The 23,089-nt window shown below is 39.6% G+C and overlaps 1 protein-coding gene across 1 annotated transcript in view; it reads right to left on the minus strand.

Moving 5' to 3' along the window:
- Positions 1 to 23,089, minus strand: part of NPAS3 (neuronal PAS domain protein 3) — a 718,494-nt gene that overhangs the window by 122,012 nt on the left and 573,393 nt on the right. Inside the window, exon 5 of the mRNA XM_046654357.1 lies at positions 3,487 to 3,661. Within this exon, the coding sequence (XP_046510313.1) occupies positions 3,487 to 3,661 (175 nt within the window). The remainder of the gene's footprint in view (positions 1 to 3,486; positions 3,662 to 23,089) is intronic.

Raw genomic sequence — 23,089 nt, forward strand, 5'->3', positions numbered from 1 at the left:
ATATTTTGGGGGATTTGCTGTCAACCGATTTTTTTTTCTCATTATTTTGAGACTGGTTCAAGACAAGATAGTCACAGGGCTGGCGCTTCAAAGAAACAGAATTCCTATGACGGCACAATATCACTGCCTCTTAGGCTGGTTGAGTCACTTATTTCCTTTTATTGTAATGCCAAATGTTATTTAGAGTGCAGTCACTTAGTAATGCTACACTGAACACATCAGGGCTTCTGAGAAATTCCATACCTACTAGTCCTTTCCATTTTCACAATCACCACACATTGATATCCCTTTACCAACCAATTTACACTACTATTTAAAAAAGAATCTGTGTTTTATCAGAGTTTAAAAGATTGTGATGCAACGAACAACAGTCTTCAAAACTATTCCTTCATGTTATTAAGAATTAGGAAATCTCGTTAAAATTCTTTCAGCTTTTAAGAAACATAAGCGGCTTTGGGATGTAGTGCCTGACATGAACTTGTAAAGTAATTCCCTTGGAGCCATGATCTGCAGGAGTGGAGATATTAAGTTAAAGGTAGCACCCTACACACTGCTTTTCAGAATCTGAGCAGACAATCTAAATGCCTTCTTAAGCCAAAGACTGAAAATAACCCAGACTACAGACTTTTAGGGCAAAGACAGTCTGACATTCTGTAAAGTAAGAGACACTCACCACCAAGGAAGAGAAACCCTTCTTACGCAACTGTCGCTAATGAGCCCGAGTCGTTAAGGAAGGTAGAAAGAGTTTTCAATTTTACTAGTTAGGGTGGCTCAAGGAAGGCTGGGAGGCAGGGGGAAGAAACCCAAGTAAATTTTCAATCACATCTCATTGTTAAATGACAGAGTAACTTTAAAGCAAAGATGGACGGTAACAGAGAAGATATGTTACTCTCCTAATATGCAGAATTAAAGGATGCTAAGTGAGAACTGAGTTCTAACAGTGTACCCAGAGTTGTTTCATGCATACTGGTGCTTCACAGAAGGCATGGGACTTAGCGTAATTCCTATACTGAGTCTTAAATTAGTTTGATTTTGACTCTAGCTTAGGATATCTTAGCAGAACTGATTTAGACGCTATGGATTCTTTTTTCTCCCAAAGTCTCTTCCAAGTGACAAGTCACCCTTAACATGTGTTTCAGGAGACGTCAAGCTCAGTATGAATCAACAGTGTCACCTGGCCATCAGGAGGACTGAATTCAACCTTAGGGTGCATTAACAGAAGTATAGTAGCCTCGACTAAGAAAGGTGACAGTCCCTCAGCTTTGTACTAGTCAGAATACATCTAGAGGGCTATGCTCAGAACCACATTTTTAGAGGGTCACCAACAAACTGAAGGACAGCCAGGGGGAGGGCGACTAGGGTGGTGAGGGGCTTAGGAACATGCCATTGAACAACTGCTGTGGAATCAGGGCCATTCAACCTGGAAAGGAGAAGGAAGGCAGGATTTGGTATCTCTGACTTCATGTATTTGAGAGACTGATGGGGAGGAAGGAGTAAATGTGAAACATGGTTCCAGAGGGCAGACCTTGGAGCAGTGGGGAGAAGTTGCAGCAAAGTAGATTTTGGCTCCATATTTAGGAATAACTTTCCATTAGAGCTGCTTACTGATGGAGTGGGCAGCCTTGTAAGCTGGTGAGCTTCCTATCAGGGGCAGGTTCCAGCAGAGAATGGAAGGTTCTCTGTTGGTTTTGCTGTAGCGGGATGGCGGCATAGGTTGGAGGTTGGATTCAAGGATCGCTGAAGATCCTTCTAAACTTGAGAGTTTGTGAGTCAGGGAAACAAAGTTCACTTTTCCAAGGCCTTAGTTCATAAAAAGGTTTAGAAACTTGAATTCTTACACACTGAGTGTTAAAGAGTTGTGAGCAAGCCAGGCTCCCCAATCCAACTCCAGAATGAAAGAGAGAAAACTGTTTTCATGTGCTGCTTGCCCAAAATGACCAGACATGAACGTTCTAATGACTAAAAGGAGTTCCAGTGATCTCACCGACACATCCATTCAGTAGAGTCAGTGAGATATGATATAACAACATATGACCTCCCTACCCGGAACGAAATTATTTTCATTTGTAAATGGTAAAGAGTAGTCTTAAATACTCCCTTTTCTCATGCATCGGGCTCATTGGAGAAGGATGCTCACCAATGCTAGAGAATAATGCCCTAGAAGCTGCAGTCAACCTAAATGAGGAAAGATGGATTGGTTTTAGATGGAATTCCATTAAAATATTTCCCCAAGAGGCAAATGTGTTTTTTCCCTTCCGTGTGAGCAAACACATTGTGAGTATTTCTAAACAGGTCAAATCAAAGTATTGTCTTGGAAGTATGTAGAGTTATTTTAATATTAATCTTAAAATAGCTTTTTCCATTTTTCCTTCTATAAAATGCTTCTGTGTTGCAAATCTGTTTTAAAACAACATCTCAAGTAAAGTACAACCATCTTTAAAGAGTGCAAAAATAATTTTCCAAGTAAGCAAATAAAACTTTGCACTTCAAATCAGGCCTTGATTCATTAAAAATCTTAAACTTCTCATGAGAAAAATTAACATTTAAACCACTGCTGCTTGGCCAAGCACTCCACCACACAAGAATATGAAATATCTCCTCTAAAAAAGTACAAAAAGGACAAAACCACAAATGTGGAACTTCAATTAATTTAAAGCCCCAATCAGCACAGAATAAATCCTTCGCAGATCTAATTACCAGCGCTCTCGGAAGACCCAGGCCGACCAGCCAATCTTCCCCGTGTTTGAACAGCTTGATGAACTAGGGGACTGATGGATATCAAGTCATTTTGTTTAATTTATAAATGGATTTTCCCCTAATACTTAAATTATCATCAGTACAACACAATGAAAATGGGAACATTCTGAATGCAAAGTCTATAAGAGTCCTGGAAGGAATCCCAATGAGGAATGTCACCTCTGTTCATTCCTCTATACAATTGATCTAATTAAATACTGAGGGTGGAAAGGCAGTTTAAAATGTAGCCATTTCTGTTTTCTTTTTAGCCTTAATTTATCTGTTCACATCTTTCAAGTACCTTCTGATGCTTAAAAAAAAAAAGAAACCAACATTTCTCCAAGTCCGTGATACTTTTAATTCTCCACAAGCTAATATTCAAGAAGCCTTTGCCATAGATTTTGCTGAATAATAAATAAATTCATTAGATTTAGTCCATGGTAAAAATAAAAGGAAGAGGGCTTTCCAAATCTGAACCTTTTCCCTCCAGTAATGTGAAAGGGAAACTAAAGGAACTAGTACCTTCCATATGTATTGTTCAACTGAAATTAGATGTCTGGATTATACTTATTAAAATGTCTCCTTATTTTCGAATATCTTCCTTATGTAATTACTGCACGGGACAGAAAGCTGCATGGAATTGTTAAATACCATTAAACCTATTTATAGTCTCTTCACACTAGTGACTTGAGTGCAATCATTGGCAAAGGTCCTGCTCACCAACCTATGCATTGGGATTGCAATTCCCACCTGGCTCGGGTGTCTCGGACTGGGAGGAGGAAGACGCTGAGCTGGCTCCGTCCTCAGCGGTTCCTTGTGAGAGGAGACCCCGCCCAGGCGGGAGCTTCATGCCCAGCTGCTCTGCCATCTCCACGTGGTCCCCAGGGTGGACATAGTCAAAGACACTGCTGCCTGTCAGCTCCACCTAGAGGGGAAAAGAAAGGGTGGGAGAGAAAGGTGTCACAGGCTTTTCCGTTTTCAAATGGAGCACCACTGTGATTCAGGTTCTCATCAGAAAAGGAAATATATGCAGCCCCAGAAACAGTCTTTGTTCTAAGTCTCTATCCTCAAATGCTTAGGGATTCTTGAAGTTGAATGATTTTTTTCACATGCATTTATTTAGCAATTGTTTAGCCCAGTTTTTTCTCATATAGTGTTGTTTGCATAAAGCCAAAACATTCTGTGAAATGTGCAGGAGTCTGCCTGGCATTCTGCTGTTTGATCCACGCATCATCAGATACTTGCATGTTTGGTGTCAACCGGATGATTGACTGAATTCTACAGTTTTCTTATTGAGAAGTTTGGTCTCTGTATAGAAACAGCCAGAGATAGTGGATGAGTATTTTCCTTAAAATACACAGATTTATATGTATCAGCTTATTTCTATGTAAATTTAAATGGAAGAAGTGCTGCTTACAAATATATGCAAAGGCATAATGTTTTCATTAAATATTACTCATTAGCTCTGTAATCATATGGAGAATTTTCCATGCAAAAGAGGTCAGCTGGGGTCTGAAGCAGCCATTTTTTTTTTCTGCTGGTATCAGCTTGTTTTGCCTTCAGTCTAATAAAATACATGGTACAAATCTCCTTGAGGGCTTTTAAAAAAATGTTTTATTTTGTATACTCTTTGTATTAGGCTGACTCTAAAGGTAGAGAATGAATCTCAGATATCAGAGGAGGGTGGGCCTGAAATGGAGGCACTGCCCCTTCCAGTGCTGTCAGGCGTGGCCCCTCTCTGGGTTGGGTGCTGTCTGAGGGGGCAGAACTTGCTGGTAAGGACTGGATTTACCTCTGTTCTCTTCTGATGCTATAACTCTTCATTCCTTCCAAGAATAGTAACAACGCTCCTAAAATAATGTAGTTGGGTTATAGGTACTGCGACAGGGAGAGATGTATCAGCAACAGAACAAGAAAAAGCTCTTTCCTGGGTCACTAATGGGTTTCCCACTCCTCTGGAGTTTAATGGTCTCAGGCCAGGTATGATGTACCATGGAAATTGCCAGAAGTTCAGGCTGTCACAAGTTTCTTGGGGGATATTTACCTGGACCCGCTTCTAGCCTCATCTCCCTTTCCTGTGTAATTTGCAGCACCCCTCCAAATTCCACTGAGTTCCTGCACTCTTTTTGTTGCCAAGAAGGAAGGCTGGCGGAAGGCGAGCTGTCACAGAGCGTGTAATACCCAGAGCAATTATTATCCCCAGAACTCCAAGTCCCGGCAAAATGATCACATCTACTCCCAGACACTGTTTGATTAAAATCTTAACAGCCTACACATCTTCAACATCTATCAATTAGCAGAGGTATAGCCAGAAAAATGGGAGGCTAAATTCAGTTTGGTTAATAGCTATTCCTGAAAAAGGCTCGCATAACTTTTACCGAAAATGAGGTACTTTCTCTTTGCTATTAAATTACACTCTCCTCCTGTATTACCCGACTACTGGCTCTATCATTTTACAATAACTATTTCCTCCACTTGATATTGTTACAGAGCGTAAATCAGGATTCATAAGTGATCAGTTCCTACCCTCTGGGAGGGAGGGATTACATGGAAATAATCCCTTTAATGTGCGCCTTGCCTCTAAGCATTTCACACAGCAATAAATGGGTAAACTGACTTTGAGCAATTAAGAAATTAAATGAAACTAATAAAATGTGTGTTTTAATATTTCTTGATGGTTATTTTGTTTGGGGATTAGTGAATATGAGGAAGTCGACAATTCATTTAACCTCTGGGCTTCAGTTTCCTATTCTGAAAGTGGCAGTACCGCGGCTCTGTGGGACTGTGGGGGTGGGGGTACTCACACTGCATTCCCCCGTGGATGGCACCCCCTCGAGTGTCATTCCCCGGGCAGGTGTAAGGCAGCGGCCTGAGAGCTGGGACGAAAACAAGAGTTGCTCTACCTGCCTCACAGCCTAATTTTGAAAATCCAATGAAACCATGCAGAGGAAATCACTGTGAGAAATAAGCACTAGAAAACGCCTGCTGTTGTTGCTGCTGTTTGCTGGATGAGCACGGATGACACACGGACATGGATGTTCCTGGGGAAGCTTGGTGAGGAGTTCCTGGGGTCTGCATGGTCACTGTGGGGCATCACTTTGATCTGCAGGGTGTGTAGCAGAAGTGACATGCTTTGAGCCTCAACTACAACAATATTAGCAGCTGCCTACTCCTATGTACAAGTACTTTTCATACTTTTCTTTAGTTAATCCTCATAATGGTCTTTTGAACTGGTCTGATGATCCCAATTTTACGGAAGAGGAATCCGAGGACTAGAAAAGGCCAATATTTGGTTTAAAGTCTTCTTGACTCAACCTGCCGCCTCTTGGGTAGCACATTTGCAGTCAGAGAGGCTGAGCAGAGCCCTCTGAGCTCCCCTAGCCTCCGGCTTCACTTTTATTCAGGAGACAACACCGAGCACCATGGAGGGAGAAGGCTGGGGGCAGGCAGCCTGGTCATCCCCTGGCCTAACGATGCTTTGCCATTGGACTCTGGGGCCCAAAGAGGCACTAAAACAGGTGTACTAAACTGAAATAGACATGGGGTATATGGAGGTCTACTTATATACAGACGTTGAGTTGTCATTGTCCTTGTCATCCTCAGCGTCACATCTCACATTTATCTATCACTTTCAATGTTTTTCCTACTGTTTTCACTTCACTTAATCAGATTTTAGAGCTGGAGGAGACCTTAAAAACCATCCATTAATACCCCCTTATTTAATAGGTGAAAACTTGACACACTTTGAGAGGTTAAATGCTTGTTCAAGTTTAGCCAGGTGTTTAGGGTAGAAGCAGGGCTGCGAGCCCAGCTGGCTAACGCTCAGTTGACCACTTTTCTCATGAAACCCTTGTCTGATTAGTTTTTTCTCTTATGAAGACTGACGGGGTAAGACAGACTCAGAACTCACCTGCTCCTAAATTCTGGGCCTCAAAATAGACTGCAGAAACCGAGACTGGGGATCTTTTACTTGACGGGCAGACATTACTTCATGTGAACTTGAAGCAGGAAAAATAAATAGAGCTCTAGTCCCCTATTACTATAGTCAATCAGGCACCCTCAAATCCCCAGTTACCAACTCTTCCAAAACTTTTGCCCACTGAGAACTAGGACTAGCGTCTTGTACATACTACGTCTATCACAAATGTTTGCTGAATGAATAAAAGATGGATATTTAGGCCTGAAAAAAATTTGCTTTGTCTGTGCTTGATTTGGACAAGTTTAGGATGGTTCTGTTATATTATTTATGGCATTATTATTATAACATTATTTACTCTGTAAAATGAGTTACAATACAGCACCATAATATATTCATGTCCAATAAGTATTTGTCATGTGCATTGAGGCCTAAACTGTCTTCTCTAGAAGCCAATGGAGTTTAACTGAGGATGGCATTGTATAAACGCTGGGAAAGAGCAAGTTTTAAGGAACTCGTTAAGATAATATGGCCATCTTTTATAACTGCCTTTTTCTCCAATCTATAACAGAACAGTGGTTAGTTGGTTAGTTCATTATCTGAATTTTCAGATAGTTTCATAAAAATTATTTCTTAACTACTCCTTCAAATCACCAACAGGAGAAATTTAGAGAAATTTCATTTTCCATTGATCACTGGTTCTATACGCAATCCTTAATTGTGATCTACATAATGAAAAGGTCTAAACTTTTCTCCTCCCTAATACTGTGTTCTCATTAGTGCAAATGGTGTTATAAAGCAAATGTGAGAACCTCTTCATTTTATAGGAAATTCAATTACTTTATACGGTAGTAAAAAACCAAAAACAAACATATTCTGTTTATTAAACTCAAGAAACAGACCCATGGGACCCTGAATTGTCTTCCTAGCACAAGAAGGAAGAGTAGGCCACACTGTGTCCATCCTTGCTCACTCAGTCACCTTTACTCCAGCTGAGTGTTCTAAAAGAGACATTCCTCTCTCACATCACTTAGTCCATTAGAAAACAGCTCAGCACGTACAAGGGGCAGGAGATGGCAATGAGTAACAAGCAGTCATATCCAGAAACAGCCTTTTGTTTCATCTCCTTTCTCTCTGCCTCTCCCGACTGAATGCTACCATAGATTCCTCCAGGACGAACCATGGCCACGAGTGCATCCTGCACAGTCAAGCTAAACCACACAACCTTCCTCAAATTTATTTCACATCTGTTAGCTGGCATGTAATTTGCACACTAGACACAGTTGATTTGGTAACTCCGAAGTTTCCTGGAAAAAAAAATGTAAATATATTACACAGTGGTTTGAGTTGACTTTTCCATGTCAGGTCATTGTACCCTGCTGTTAGATAGGATGGAAGACTAATTTGTCTTTTCATACATCAAGCGAGCATGTCAATAGCCTTTGCCTGGCCCCCTGGGGTGAGCAAATACTTTTTAACTACAGCAACGTACTAACAGCGCAAATCATTGAATTTAGTGCTTTTTTGATGGAAAGGGTTTGGTACAAGTGAGGAACAGGCAGCTAGTCATCTCGATATCGGAACACCTTAAGAAGATAATTTTGTAAAGAAAGACCATAAAACCCATTTCTTTCTTTCTTTAAAATTATGTCAGTCTTAGGCATAACATAAAGTTCACTTTGATCCTGTAAAAAAGGTCACTCAAGAACTGCCATTTAAGGTAGAATTTCCTAAACCTTTTGTAAGTTTCTTTTTGTTTTTTGCAGAGGAAGACTAGCCCTGAGCTAATTTCTGTTGCCAATTCTTCCCCCGTTTTACATGTGGGCTGCTGCCACACCATGGCTGACCAGTGGTATAGGACCATGCCCGGGATCTGAACCCGTGAACCTGGCCCGCCAAAATGGAACACGCCAAACTCTGATTTTTTTAAAAATTTCTTGAGGGCACTAATACTGAGAGAACAGGAGGTGGGGTTGATTAAGCCCTTTTTGGGAGTCTTTTGCAGCCAGGTCCCACTCCCACAGTGGGTGTCAGCAATATTTGGATACAAGGTCATGGCTAGAGAGGACTATGTTAGTGGCAAGAGGTTTGGAAACCTAACTCCCATGTTAGACTTTCAGATCCACTGTGAGCCCCTGACATCCTGGTTAGAAAATCCTGACCCAGGATAAGCTGGCAATTCTGTCTCACCATGGCAGGTTAGGATTTGTAGTTTTTTTGGGGTCACGTTTATATTATTGAGGGATAATAAAGTGATAAAAGAATAAAATATAATAAGATGTGATAGCTTGATTAGCATAGGTTTTCTTTGGATTTACTGGTATCTTAATGCCATCTTCATACCTTCCGACGTACTGCAGAACTCTACTGAATATTTATGAACTGTTTTGACAGAAACTTGATGTTCTTTACTGCTCTGTCTCATTCTATGTATTTGCTGACTTATCTGAAGAAAAACACATAAAAGCATTGGGTCTGTTACAGAAATTCGTGTATAAATTAGTAGAACAAGAAGAAAGAAAGGTTCTATATCAGAACGATGAGGTAGAATGAAAAATCCTTCAATGTCATCAAATAAGAAAACGAATCCACTCTCTTCTTACAGATGTGCTAACAAAGCCTTCCCTTAGAAGAATCTGAGCTAAAAGATACCATATCATGTGTTTATTTTATCTTCAGAAATAAACATTTCAACTCCTTTGGGAATCAGTGAGGCCAAGTACTGCTTTTGTTTTTTTATATACTTTTCTATAACCCCTGGGACGCCCAACTTGAGAATTTGCAACCACAGTATCCAAAGAGAATAGCGCATGATCAGCTCTGAACTTTGATTAAGAAGTGTCAGAAGATAATTCCGGTGGATTTCCTAGTTCTCAGAGAGGAAAAAGGAAAAGGCAGACTGTTGGAGAAATGGAACAAAAGAGGAAATAAAGAACAAATTGCAGATACTGATTCAAACTTAAACACTTATTTGGAACACTCGGCCTGCCTTTGTGACCATCATGCCCAATATAGTCATGTATTGGGATAATGACGTTTCAGTCGACTGCATATATGATGGTGGTCCCATAAGATTAGTGCCATATAGCCTAGGTGTGTAGGAGGCTATACCATCTAGGTTTGTGTAAGTACACCCTATCATGTTCACACAATGACGAAATTGCCTAATGATGCAGTTCTCAGAATACATCCCTGTCGTTAAGTGACGCACGACTCTAGTTGAATTGATCAACTCTGATTGCTAAACATTCAAAAGTGTTAGATGGATCATTATAGCGACTCAGACTCCAACTGAGCATATTTAAAATACTTCTAGAAATAGTCTGTGTATAAAACAGATCCCGATTTTGAAGTCTCCCCCATTTTTTTCTGAGTAAGAAATAAATTATATGCTGCATTTCATTTCTTCTTGTAATCGTGGATCAGGTACTTCTCCATCACCCCACATTATGGAAGCAGTGGCTTTAGAAAACTTTTAATATGTCAGTATCCTTTTCCTTTCATTAAGAGACACTGGTTAAAAAAAGAACCTGGAGAATGCTGTCATGCTGAGGGGACATGACATCACAAGAATGAGCCCAGGGACTTGTGAAAGTGACTAAATCAAGAAATTTTAAAACCTTGCTCTACAAGATTCCTACAGTTATGAAGTTTTAAAGTGTCTATAGGCAGGAAAGGCCAACTTAATTTTTTTATTTTATTTTTTTTAAAGATTTTATTTTTTTCCTTTTTCTCCCCAAAGCCCCCCAGTACATAGTTGTATATTCTTAATTGTGGGTCCTTCTAGTTGTGGCATGTGGGACACTGCCTCAGCGTGGTTTGATGAGCAGTGCCATGTCCGCGCCTAGGATTCGAACCAACAAAACACCGGGCCACCTGCAGCGGAGCACGCAAACTTAACCACTCAGCCACCGGGCCAGCCCCAGGAAAGGCCAACTTTTTAGCACTTATCACAGTGCTGGGGAGAAGCAAAAAAAAGGATGCAGTTGGAGGTTATATCACAGTAAAAAGTGAAATGATGCCAAGAAAGAAGCATTAACGATCTTAAAAGTTAATCTCCCTTCTCTGAAGATCAAATGAATAGTAAGATGTCACTTTCAAAGCTTCTTCATTACCTTGGTGGTAAGAGACCAATCAACATAAAATACTTGATATTGGCATAGTTAATCCATTATCCTCAAATTTTACATGGTTCAATATTTGTCATTTAAATCTGGATACACATTGAGATACATGTTATGCATAGCCAGACTTCAGTATCAATATATTTCAATTTTTAGTTGTTTTTGTTATTCTCATAGTGAATTTTTTTCCTCTTCCTTCTTTTGGTCATGTGAACAAGAAAAGCAGTAAATGCTTGTAAGTTACGATTGAAATTTAAATTTTTTCCTGATTCTAAATAGCCCTTTTACTTTAAAGAAAGGTAAATAGATAAGGAAAATAATAATAATTATGGGGTGGACCTTCTAATTGTTTTTTGGAAGTTACACAGGGTATTTTATTTTATTCTAGTCACAGCAAAACAATATGGTTTATATGACTAAAACTTTGGATACGTTTCATGCACATAAATAATACAATTAATCATTTCTGATTGTTTTTAAAGGGGCTACTCTATGATGGAAGAATAGCAACATCACCAGGAACTAAGTCACAATGTTTAAGTGATGCTGTTGAGAGAAAAACAAAAAAATAACAAAACCAGAAAGGTTTAACAAAGATAATTTGGTTGTACATCTCCAGAGATCTTCAGGTCTAAGAGAAAGCAAAACAAAAGGAAGATCTTGCTCAACTGATATCTTGGTTTCTGACTGGAGCATCACGTCAATGCTAGAGCTGCTACATTTGAAACATCTGGTTCTCCTCCTCCTTGTCACTGTGAGGGGTCTTGAAAAATCTCATCCAAGAAAATCACAAGGTGTACAAAAATATTTTAGCCATTGTAGAAGGTGGGTGGTTAGCCCATGTCAAGAAATTAATTTGGGAGTTAATAACCCAATGAAGAGAACAAGGAGGAATAAAATTCTCTGTGCTGTGATCAATTACTGACCCTTTCAGAACCTTCCCTGTTGATATGTTTTAGCACATCTTGGGAGCTTCCTGAATGCCATGTAGGCACCACAGGGCTAGTGTATAATTTATTCCTAGTGAATTACCACAATAAAAAGGTCTAATAAACTTCTATTTTATTTTGGCTGTTGTAACTACCAACTGTGGTAGCGTTTGAGGTTATTTTCTATGAAGCAAGTCAATATCCTGAGCACTCTCTAGGTGCTACTTTAAAGGAATAAGTTAAATTCACAACTGTTTAATAACAGACTGTGAGTTCGTTTTGTTAGAATAGGGAATGTAAATAGAACTGGCAAGTAGAGAAAATGAGTCCAAAGAAAGGAGGCATTCCACAGGCTAAACGCAGTGCTCTGTTTTTCTGGATGTTTGCGGGAGGCGGCGGTGGGGAAGTTGGATGGTGGTGGGGGGAGGAAGCCCTTTTGGGAATCTGATAAATTCTATGGTCTGGCTCACTAGAAAAATGCTCTGATAACACACATATAATTTGGCATTTTATTTCACGGGTTTCAGCTATCCCTGCAGTTTATCCACGAACATTCTCTGAGCTGTGCTGTTCAATATGGCAGCCATGTGTGAATACTGAACACTTGGAAGGCCACTAGTCTGAATTAGAATATGCTATAAGGGTAAAATAACACGAGGTTTCAGACTTAGCACACAAATTACAGGAATGCAAAATACTTTATATTTTATATTGACTACAAGTTAAAATAATATTTTGGATAGATTAAATATATCATCATATTATTAAAATTAATCTCACTTGTTTTTATTTTTTTAAATGTGGCTACTAGAAAATTTAAAATTACACATGTGGTTTATAATTTATTTCTACTGGACGGTGCTGCTCTGGAACCACAGCACCCTTGGAGTAGAAGAACATGAAGTATGAGAACACCATGAAGATGAGATTAAAGGGAAGAGAATCAAACAGGAGATACAGAGGGATGTCTTTAGAATAAAAGGACTGAATTTCTAGACTCAATCTATAATTTAATTAAAAGACGTTAATCAATCAAATATTTCTTGATCATTTGCTCTGCAAGACACTGAATTGGAAACTAACTCAGCACCTGCCCCCAAGGAGCCTACAATCCATTTTGGAGTGATAAACACTTAAAAAATTAAATGACATGGGTGTGGCCCCGTGGCCTACTGGTTAAGTTCAGCACACGCTCCTTTGGCAGCCTGGGTTCTGTTCCCACTTGTGGACCTACACCACTCGTTGGTGGCCATCCCGAGGAAGTGACCCACATACAAAATAGAGGAAGTCTGGCACAGATGTTAGCTCAGGATGAATCTCCCTCAGCAAAAAGAAAAGAAAAGAAAAGAAAAATTTAAATGATGTGACAAAAATATATGACAGCACAACATAGTATATGATTCATTTGTTATATGAGTATTATGGATCATTCCCTGTCAAATTTCTCAAGATCCAAGAGGATTTCCTTAAAATGCAGAGTCATGAGTTCCCGGAGACTCTGCCTCCAAAGATGTGGGGTAGGGCCCGAGATTTTGTATTTTTAGGAAGCTCCTGCATGCTGCTAGTTCATGATGTAGACTTTGAGTAGCTCTGACGTGGATGAGTCCAGAGGCGGTTCTAAACCAAAAGTATCTGGAAGGGCAACTCCTATGCTGGTTCCACACAGAGAAGAGAATAAGAAAGGACAGGTGGCTTTGATGAAAAGATGGGAGCAATCCAAGACACAGAGGGTCCTAACTACGCTGGAGTTTACAAGGGCAGGGGGGGTGTGCTAACACTGCTCTTGGGTTAAGTCTAGGACATTGGGAAGTCATTAGGTAGAGGCTCCATGACACTAGGTGATTGATTTTGGCCCTAAGGAGATGGATCTATGCTAGTGTTCATTAAACCTTTTTTTTTCTTTTAAAATATTGAAAAACAGCTTCAATAAATCATTTATAGGAAATGTATCTTGTTTCTCTTCTCAAGTCTATATCTCAAAGACAGTTTTCTCCCATAGACCTAAGGCTGAAATAATAGCCACATACTGAAGCCCTAGATCCAAGATTTTCATCTCATTTGTTCCCATATCTGGCACACTGAAATCAACTCAGTTTATGATGGATGAGCTTTTGTTTCCCATGGGTAAGCACAAAACCCATGGTGTGCCCTATGTAATTCTTAATCTAGCACCTTCCTTCTCCAAAGAGCCTTTAGTAGGTTTGTCGTCTTTTTACCTGACCACGCATCCAGCAACAGACCTATTACTCAACTTCTTCTCCTAGGATAGGCAGAAAGAACTCAAGATGAAGAGCAACTTCTTAATGCTGGGCAACCACAAAACCTCAAGAGGTCTGATCTATCTCAACACCAAATACTTTGGCTATCTATACATTTCCATGTTGTCTAGAGATGGCGTTATGGCCCAGTGACTAAAAGACTCTTTCAAAGTTTTCCTCCAGGTTGTGAACCAACAGCCCTTTATAATAAACTCCACTTCCTTAAGAGGAGCATTGTACATTGGAAGTTACCCAGACAAACCACCTGCAGTGTGGTGCTTCACTGATTTGAACAAAATTTACCAATTCATTTGACAAGCTTTACTTACAGTTATCAAAACCTTCAAGTTTCACCATACCCCATCAGTTTTGCTTTAAAAACCAATAGAAGAACAAAAAATATATTGGTTGAGAAAGCTTTGGGGTGGGTGGGAAGAGAGGGGTGAAAACTTATCAAAAGTAAAATTGGATTAAGAGTCAATCAAAATCCAACTGTGAATTTATCATTTCAATGAATTTCAATGAATGGTTTAAAATCTGTTTGAAATCTATTTGAAAATGAATATGTAATAATATAGACATATCTCCTTTTCAAAGCCAGTATTGTCAGATGTATTCTGAGCATTATAATTCATGAACAGAGTGGATGACTATTTGAAAAGTATTAAAATGAGCTGACTTTTCAATACAAGTGTCTTCACAATAAGTTTTTCTATTCTGGGCAATTCAGAAATGTAGACAATTGTGCTAGAAAAATAATATGTATTGTAATATTCATTGTACAGTAGTAGTGTAGTAAGTGGCAATTCTGGACATTACAAGAGACACAGGATTATTTTCTGTGATTGCACAGAGAATACTTGGATTTCTTGTGAAGCTTTTGCATTGGAAATGAGATTCATCAGTCTGAACGGGGCAGGGTTAGAGCCCTTAGCAACATGCTTATTTTGTAGAAGGTCACTCAATAATAACTTCCTCTGCCCTCGAAGCTTATTAAGACTGACTGGCATATATTAATGAAAACACCTGATTCTCCAACCATAAAACCCAGACAAAGACTTTATTTTAATATTAAGGAAGGAACCCTTAATTAGCAGGGTTTCAAAAATGTCAGCTTCTTCTATTAGCTGTTCTGGTCCATCAAAGCCATAATCCCAACTGTCAAATTTCATCACATGATAGACAGTTTGCCGGCTGTCTTTTTTTTTTTTCTTCTTTTACTGATCATACAGACTGGAGCTTTTAAAAAATTTTTTATTTTGCCATCACATTTAACAACTCATTGTGCATTTGCCTGTTACACTCTTGATTTTACTGCTTTCAAAGAGTCTTAGCACATGTCAGCTCAAAAGGGTGGGGGGAACACTGCAGAAACACAAGTATTACATGTGAATACATATGCATTCTTAGACGTGTAATTAAGGATTCTTGGAAGACCTGGGCTTGCTTCTATTGATCGCCTTCATGACTATGTAAGTGTGCTGTCCTGAAAACACAGACAAATAAAACAGTCTCATAGATGATTTCCCATTTTTGATGTGTCAAGGAGAATAGGGCAAATTCTGAGGAAGAATCCAGGATTTCTAAGATAAACATTCATCACTATTAACCATGAGCATACCTGCCTGTTGCAAGGAATTCATTAGAGCATTGAAGGCTTTGCATTGCCCTTCAGAAGCAAGATAAAATGAGTGCACCCAGCAGGACAGAATAAATACATAGCTCTTAAAGTATTTGTGTTTTAATCTGATTCAAAACATTTACTGTTGATTAAATCCTTGTGCAAATTGAAAATTTCATGCTATCCCCACCAAGAGGAATACAAAAACACAAACCAAAATCAAAACAGGGATGACTCAAGGATTTCATGGGCAACTTTTGTGAAGACTCAACGGCAGCTCTTTCTTTATCCACAAAAGAACAGGAAAGCCTCAAGGGCAACATTTCCAGTGTTTAGGAATGAGTTATGACAAATAAAAGCTGGAGGATAAACTGCCGGAGATGGCTGGGACCTGGTCGACTTAACTGCTAAAGACTGGGAAGCTCTGAACCATTCTCATTAATGACGATCAGGGACTCCATCAGAGAACAGTGTGTTTTCTTAGCTCACCTATTTGGCCTCAATGAAGCAATGGGCAAATCAGATCCTTTTTTTTTAAAGATTGGCACCTGAGCTAACAACTGTTGCCAATCTTTTTATTTTCCTTCTTCTCCCCAAAGCCCCCCAGTACATAGTTGTATATTCTAGTTGTAGGTCCTTCTAGTTGTGCTATGTGGGATGTGGTCTCACCGTGGCCTGATGAGCGGTGCCATGTCCACGCCCACAAACCAAACTGGCGAAACCCTGGGCCGCCGAAGCGGAGCACGCAAACTCAACCACTTGGCCACGGGGCCGGCCCTCACATCCATTTTTGTTAGCACTCAGGTATTTATTTTCCCCTTTTTACTTTAACATTTCTTCCTCCTAGACTCCTAGCCAGAAAGGCTATCCCTCTGGTAATTTTGCATATTCTTTACTTATCTCATCCATTTCTTCGATGTGGAACAACCCAACTTCTCTCTGAGCTTCAGGAGAGCTGCCCTGGGAGGAGCTGGGGTGACATCAAATCCCCTTGGAAAATGCTCAGGGGTTTTCACTGTAGTAGAGTTCACTTGGTTCCTTTCTTCCTGGGAAGTCTTTCTGTTTCTACCACTGACCATCCCTTTGATTTTCTCAGCATCTATTCTATTGTTTCAACAGCCCTACATAAACACAGACACAAAACAAAGCCAATAATCTCAATTTCAAGTCACTAATGAGTCATTATCACGTTAATGCTACTTTTTTTTGCTTCCTTAGATGAAATAGAGATAGTTCAAGGTGCATTTTCTGGTAACCTATTAGTTGAATTTACAGCCAGCCCTTCCATGCTATCTAATGGCTATGGGTGACTGTTCACAATTGCTATTCAGTCTCTCGTTCTAATTTTAATTGCATCATTTAGAAATGAAGTCCTGTATTTGAGACTGATAAGTTCCTGCCTCTTCTGCTGAACATTTAAAAAGGCACCTTTCAAGATAGCCAGACAAACAAGGTAAGTTTCTTAGACTAGAAACGTCTAGTTAGGTATTCCAGATAGTCAGGTTGTCTTACGGCTAACTGGTATGGGCACAGTGGGCTGGGTTTCAGAAGATTCTCTAATAATTACTTTTAGACACTCTTAATGGAGAATATTGCTTATGAATACAGACTCTAAAAGAAGATGACCTGAATATAAGCATTACCCACCTTGGGCAAGTTACTCTACTGTTTCCTTAACTATAAGGTAAAGACAATAATGTTTACCTACCTTACTCTTCTCAAAACTCAATGAGAATGCATGCAATGTGCCAAACAAAGCATATGACATATATTGAATGATCAGTGAATATAACTCATATTAATTCATGGGATTGTAAGCTTCCTGAGGACGGAAGCCACATCTATCTAGTTCACTGCTGTAACCCCTGGTACACAGTAGGTGTTCCATATATACTAAACAAATGAATGAATGAATAAATAAGCAAGTGAATAAATAAATGGCATTATAATTTTGTTGAGAAATGAGCTGATTCAGAAGGGTTTGGTAAGTGTTTGTGGTCCCAGAGTAATGGCTTATCAATTATGCCTATCCATTATCTTAATAGAAGCCTATGCTTGGGTTATTAAATCTGACCTGGGACTTAAAATCAAAAGTGTGGCACAGCCGTTAGGACCTCAACGAAATCACTAGAGTTTGATTCTGAAGCACATAAATAAACTACCATAAGTGGGGATGATCACAAGTCTCATGTTGAACAGAAAGATGGCTGCCCTAGATCTTTCTGGGATCGTGGATCCTTTGAGAATCTGATGAAAAGTATGGTTTCCTTCTCCAACTTCTCCCTGACATTGCAGATAACTTGAGGGAACTCACCGATTCTTGGAGCCCACCTCTGGGCTCCAGGTTAAGGAGTCCACCTCTGGGTTCCAGGTTAAGGAGTCCCTGAGATACCTCTGAAGCACCACGCTATCACTTTCCAACTAGAGCAGCCCTATATGGGTGAATTTTATTTGTTTTTGGTCTTTCAAAAAGCTTTAGCTTTGGGGCCAGCCCCGTGGTGGAGTGGTTACGTTCGCAGGCTCTGCTTCAGCGGCCCAGGGTTTTGCCAGTTCAGATCCTGGGTGCGGACATGGCACTGCTCATCAGGCCATGGTGGGGCGGTGTCCCACATGCCACAACTGGAAGGACCCACAACTAAAAATATACAATTATGTACTGGGGGGCTTTGGGGAGAAAAAGGAAAAATAAAATCTTAAAAAAAAAAGGTTTAGCTTGAAAAAAAACCTTTACTGTTAAAAGTAGTGTGAGAACAACAGTCCTAGACTTGTTGCCATACAACTGTACTTCAGGGGACATATGGAATCAAAGCTTTCAGAATAGGAGGAAAGGACAGAAATGGAAAGACCAAGAAGTTAAGGTGATATTATTAATGTAAAAGTGAATCATATGAACTACTGATTGAAGCATTAGCCTGGGAAGCAAAAGTCTGTTTTTCTTACTCCCTCCCTTGTCACCACTGATTCTTGACATGAGGGTGGACAAGTCACTGTACCTTTATTGTGTCTCCATTTTTTTTTCCTGAGGAAGATTGGCCCTGAGCTAACATTTGTTGCCAATCCTCCTCTTTCTTCTTGAGGAAGATTGTCCCTGAGCTAACATCTGTGCTAATCTTCCTCTATTTTGTATACGAGATGTCACCACAGCATGGCTTAATGAGCAGTGTTGTAGGTCCACACCCAGGATCTGAACCAGCAAACCCTGGGCCACTGAAACAGAGTGCGTGAACTTAACCACTATGCCCCTGGGCAGGCCCCTGTCTCTCCATTTTTTAACTCGTTACCTTGAAGAGATAGTCTCTGCTTCTTATGATCTTGATGGAGAATGAATTAGAAAACACCCATAAAATGATCTAAGTACATAAAAAATTGCCCTCACTTTATACAATGACTATTTACATAAGAGTGGAAGCCTCAGAGATGAAAGAAACAGGGAGAGATTTGTAGGAGCTTTGAGGAGTGTGCACTTGGAATAAGAAGCAATATTTGGTTGGAAAAGTCAGCATTTCTATCACCTCTTGCAGTCAATTTGACATCCCTCATCTGGAGCAGGATGTTATCCACTGAGTGAGACGCATTACGTACCCCCCCCGCAACCCCCCCCCCCCCCCGTAAAGGTAACACTATTATCTTTCTATGTAATGTGCATAATTAATACTTGTATATTTGGACAATTTCATGTGAAAAATATATCTGTGGGGACTATTATTACCAGAACAGGTTGAGTCACCAGGCACTGTGGAGGGATTAATGTGGAGGTATTAATGTGAAGACAGATGAAATATGTACTGACTCCCTCATTCTTTCTCCCCCTCTTTCTTAAAACAATTTAATGTGTGCTGTAGGAAAATTTTCATCTCCAGTCTTAAAAATGTCATACTTGTAGAGGAAATGAAAATGATTTGATCCAGGAACTGAAGGAACTTAACACTTTTCTACTTAGCTATTTGTATACTTATATTAAACTCTTTTCTAGGATGCAGGCTCCTCGATGTCTGGGGTGATATCTTAGTCATCTTTATAGTTCCCAAGACACCTAGCACTGTGCTCAATAAGCATTTGTTGATTTGATTAAACTGATGATCTTAAAATGCTTTCTCATATGTTGCCTCTCTCTTCCCTGGAAGCCTGGGTTATCATCACTGACTGAAGACCTGAAAAGCAGAACGTAGCGGCAGGCCACAGGCTCTCAGCTGCGTCAGCTGCGTGCTCAGGGCAAGAAGTCGGTTCTGCCTGACAGGCCAGGGCTCTGCTCTGAGACGTTGCTTTGATTGGAGGCAGGGTTGCTTTTGACTTTGGAGTTGGAAAGGCCAGGGTTTAAATCGCAACTAGGTCACTTGCTGCGTGAGCCTGAAGGGGTTATTTAACTTGTCAAGCCTCCATTTTCTCCCCCGTAAAATGGAGATATTACTACTTACTCTTGGGGTTGTGGAGATGAGTCATGTGCTTGGCATATACTAAGCAGTTAACAAATGGTCGCTATAATAATAACAACAACAACAACAACAACAACTATTATTATTACCCACGTGTACTCTTTTGCCCTGAATCAGAATTGGTAAGAGAAATCAATACATGCCATATGGTTAGCACAGTATTTTGCCAATTAGTTAGAAGTTCCCAAACTGCTAATCTTATGTTTTCAATGTATCTCAAGCACAATCCTCTTCATGTACATCTAGTTGTGAAAACAGTCTGATTAAACGGTGAGAATTTGATGCTACGCTTATTTTTTGCCTCATTAGCACAACAGCATGCAGAGGGACAAAGGGGTCACCTGGGAACGCAGTTGAGGCAGAACCACCATGTGAGAAAACTGGTGGCCTGAGAACGTAGGCTATACTCTCAGGAACTGTTCTCATAATTCATTGCTGCTCAGAGTGAAGGAAAAGAGGATATAACAGTTATTTTCAAATAGATAGAAAAGTGGATGCAAACTGCATGACTTTTATCCAACTTTGTGGTTTTTTGAGACCATGGGATGAAATGTTGACACTTGCTGCCTTGGAGAGACATGAGGAGATTAAATAGGGACTCTGTAGCTTTGTGCTCTTTCAAAAAGATGGCTGCAGGAAAAAGCAAACAACAACAACAAGGCAAAAAACTAAATAGAAAAGGATTCCTCGGACTTCCTGAGTCACCTGCATCCTTTCGTAAAGCTGAGTTAACATCCCCAGTCTTACTGGCATTTGTACAATTTCTAGTAATATAAACACAGCACTCTCTCTCTCTCGCTGTCTTTTAGTCATATATTTTGACAATACATTCAGATAAGAATATTGTTAATGAGCTATTAAGCATCTCTCTGAATTTCCTTCTACCAGCTGGCAGGGTAGGCATCTACCCTGTTGTGTAAAAGATTTCACAAAACCACATGCACACTTGGATTTATCTGGGCAAAGCAAGAGTTGAGATGACTTGCTATAAAACAAATAATGCAAAATGAACTGACAAAGGTATAGAGAAAACAGCTGTGCTATTTTTTATTTAATACCGTTTTTTAGCCTGAATCTGTCTCAGAATGTATTGGGGGAAATTCAGACACATACCTGAGATAAGCTGAAGGAGTACTATGCAGGGAGCTGGGAGACCTGGCTTCCAGCTCAGCCTCGAGACTAACTCGCCGTGTTATTGTCTGGGGATCAGTTATTCCCTCTAGGTTCCGTATGTTCATGTGTAAAAGGAAGGAACGGAATTAAAAAGATGGTCTCTCTACTCCGCCTCTGAACTTCATTTTCTTCATCTTTAAAATGGAATCAACGTATCCATCTTGCTTGCAAAGGGTTTTGTGGACTAAATAAGGTTGTGTGTTATAAATCACCCACAGCAGTGTCTAGCAGAGCATATGTACTCAGAAAGTTTTAGTCTTCCTCCCTTCTCCCATTTTAAGTTTCTTCCAATTTAGAATACTTTGGAATAATCTAGAACACGTCATGATCTTCATTAGCATTATCAAATAAGGCTATCATTGCAATGGATACACCTGGAATCCATTCCCCGTGAGTGACTTGACTCATGATTTTCAGAATTAAGGGTCAAACTGACTCTCATCATTCCAGTGCTGAAAGAAATCCCATATAAATCATTTGAAATATAAATATTTATTCATCAACAGTTGGCTAGTGAGCAGCATGGTGTAGTCTGTTCACATTTTGATAGCAGATGGTTTATATTTTTTAAACTTAAAAGAAAATTCAACAATAAAGACGGAGGTAATGTCTGAAAAGTTTAAATGCCCTTTTATGATTGGAATGTGTCTTAGAGCAGCAAAGCCCAAATTTTGGGGAATTTAAAAAACATACAGAAAAACAAAACCCAACCACCACTTTTTTTCACCATAAGAAAAGATTATGACATCAAAGGTGTACTGGTAGTCCCAGAGAGCGACCTGGAATTTGTCTAAAATGCAAAGAAGACTTTAACACTGGCAAATTCAGGGTCAGTGTAGCAGAATTAATACAATGCCAATTTTTCTTTGTGTCTGGAATGGTTTCCTATTATCCTGATAAGTGGGTAGCCATTTCACTTCTTTTATTGATATAGCTGTGAAAAAGAATTAGAGTTCAACACTTATGTAACCGAGATTAATTGATTGATTAGAGTATTAATTAAATATTCCATTAAATTTACTTTTGAAAAAAATGGTGTAGGATTGTGGATTCCCTAAGGTTTTTTTCCTAACCCATGCAAGAATAAACAAGGAAATGCATAACTAAACAGTGTATCTTATCTTGTGAGAGATAATTAAGCAAGCATAGCTTTGTAGAAAATTTGCTCACTGCTGGCTGACTGTCCTACAAGATGACTCCACCTTATACCAGTGCAAGGGGAAGAGACTTTCTCCTCTGTGAACCCACAGAAATCAGGGTGCTGCTGGGAAAATCATCTGGGTATTGCACAGCGAGGCACCTCTCTCTCTGCACAGTAACAGGCCTGTTTTAGTTGGGAATAAAATGGTTTACCTAAAACTTCCAATCATGCAGTGTATCAGGGATCTGTGGAAAAATAAAAACAGCAAGTGGCCTTTCAGGTAACCCATAATTAAAAGCAATTTTGAGCTGTCTTTTCAGGGAACCTACCCAGGGGAAGTATTTGGTACCTGTTTGACCTTCACGATTGTGAGTCCTTGGCAGTGTCAACGACCCTCTGAACTGAATTCAAAACTAATCTCTGACAGAAAAAGAGAAACAGAATTCATGCAAATCATATTAATTCCAACATTTCCCCAGTGAGCTGGGTATAAACTACAGCCTAATTAAATATTTTTTAACGATGTGAGTAATTTTTGCCAAGGGGCGGATTCAGGGGAAAATTTAATATGAGATCACAAAAGCTGTTCCCAGCGTTGATTCTGTAAATTAATGACTATCTGCCTTATGATAAAAACATGCTGCCAAGAATGAAAATGAAGTCGGCAAAGCTTGCTCTATTTGTCTAACAACCAAATATACAGAATGCAAAACTTTAAAGGCAGTGGGAAATTTCCATCGTGTTTGTGTGATATATTT

This window comes from Equus quagga, chromosome 2 (genome assembly GCF_021613505.1).
Source record: "Equus quagga isolate Etosha38 chromosome 2, UCLA_HA_Equagga_1.0, whole genome shotgun sequence".
Lineage (NCBI taxonomy): Eukaryota > Metazoa > Chordata > Mammalia > Perissodactyla > Equidae > Equus > Equus quagga.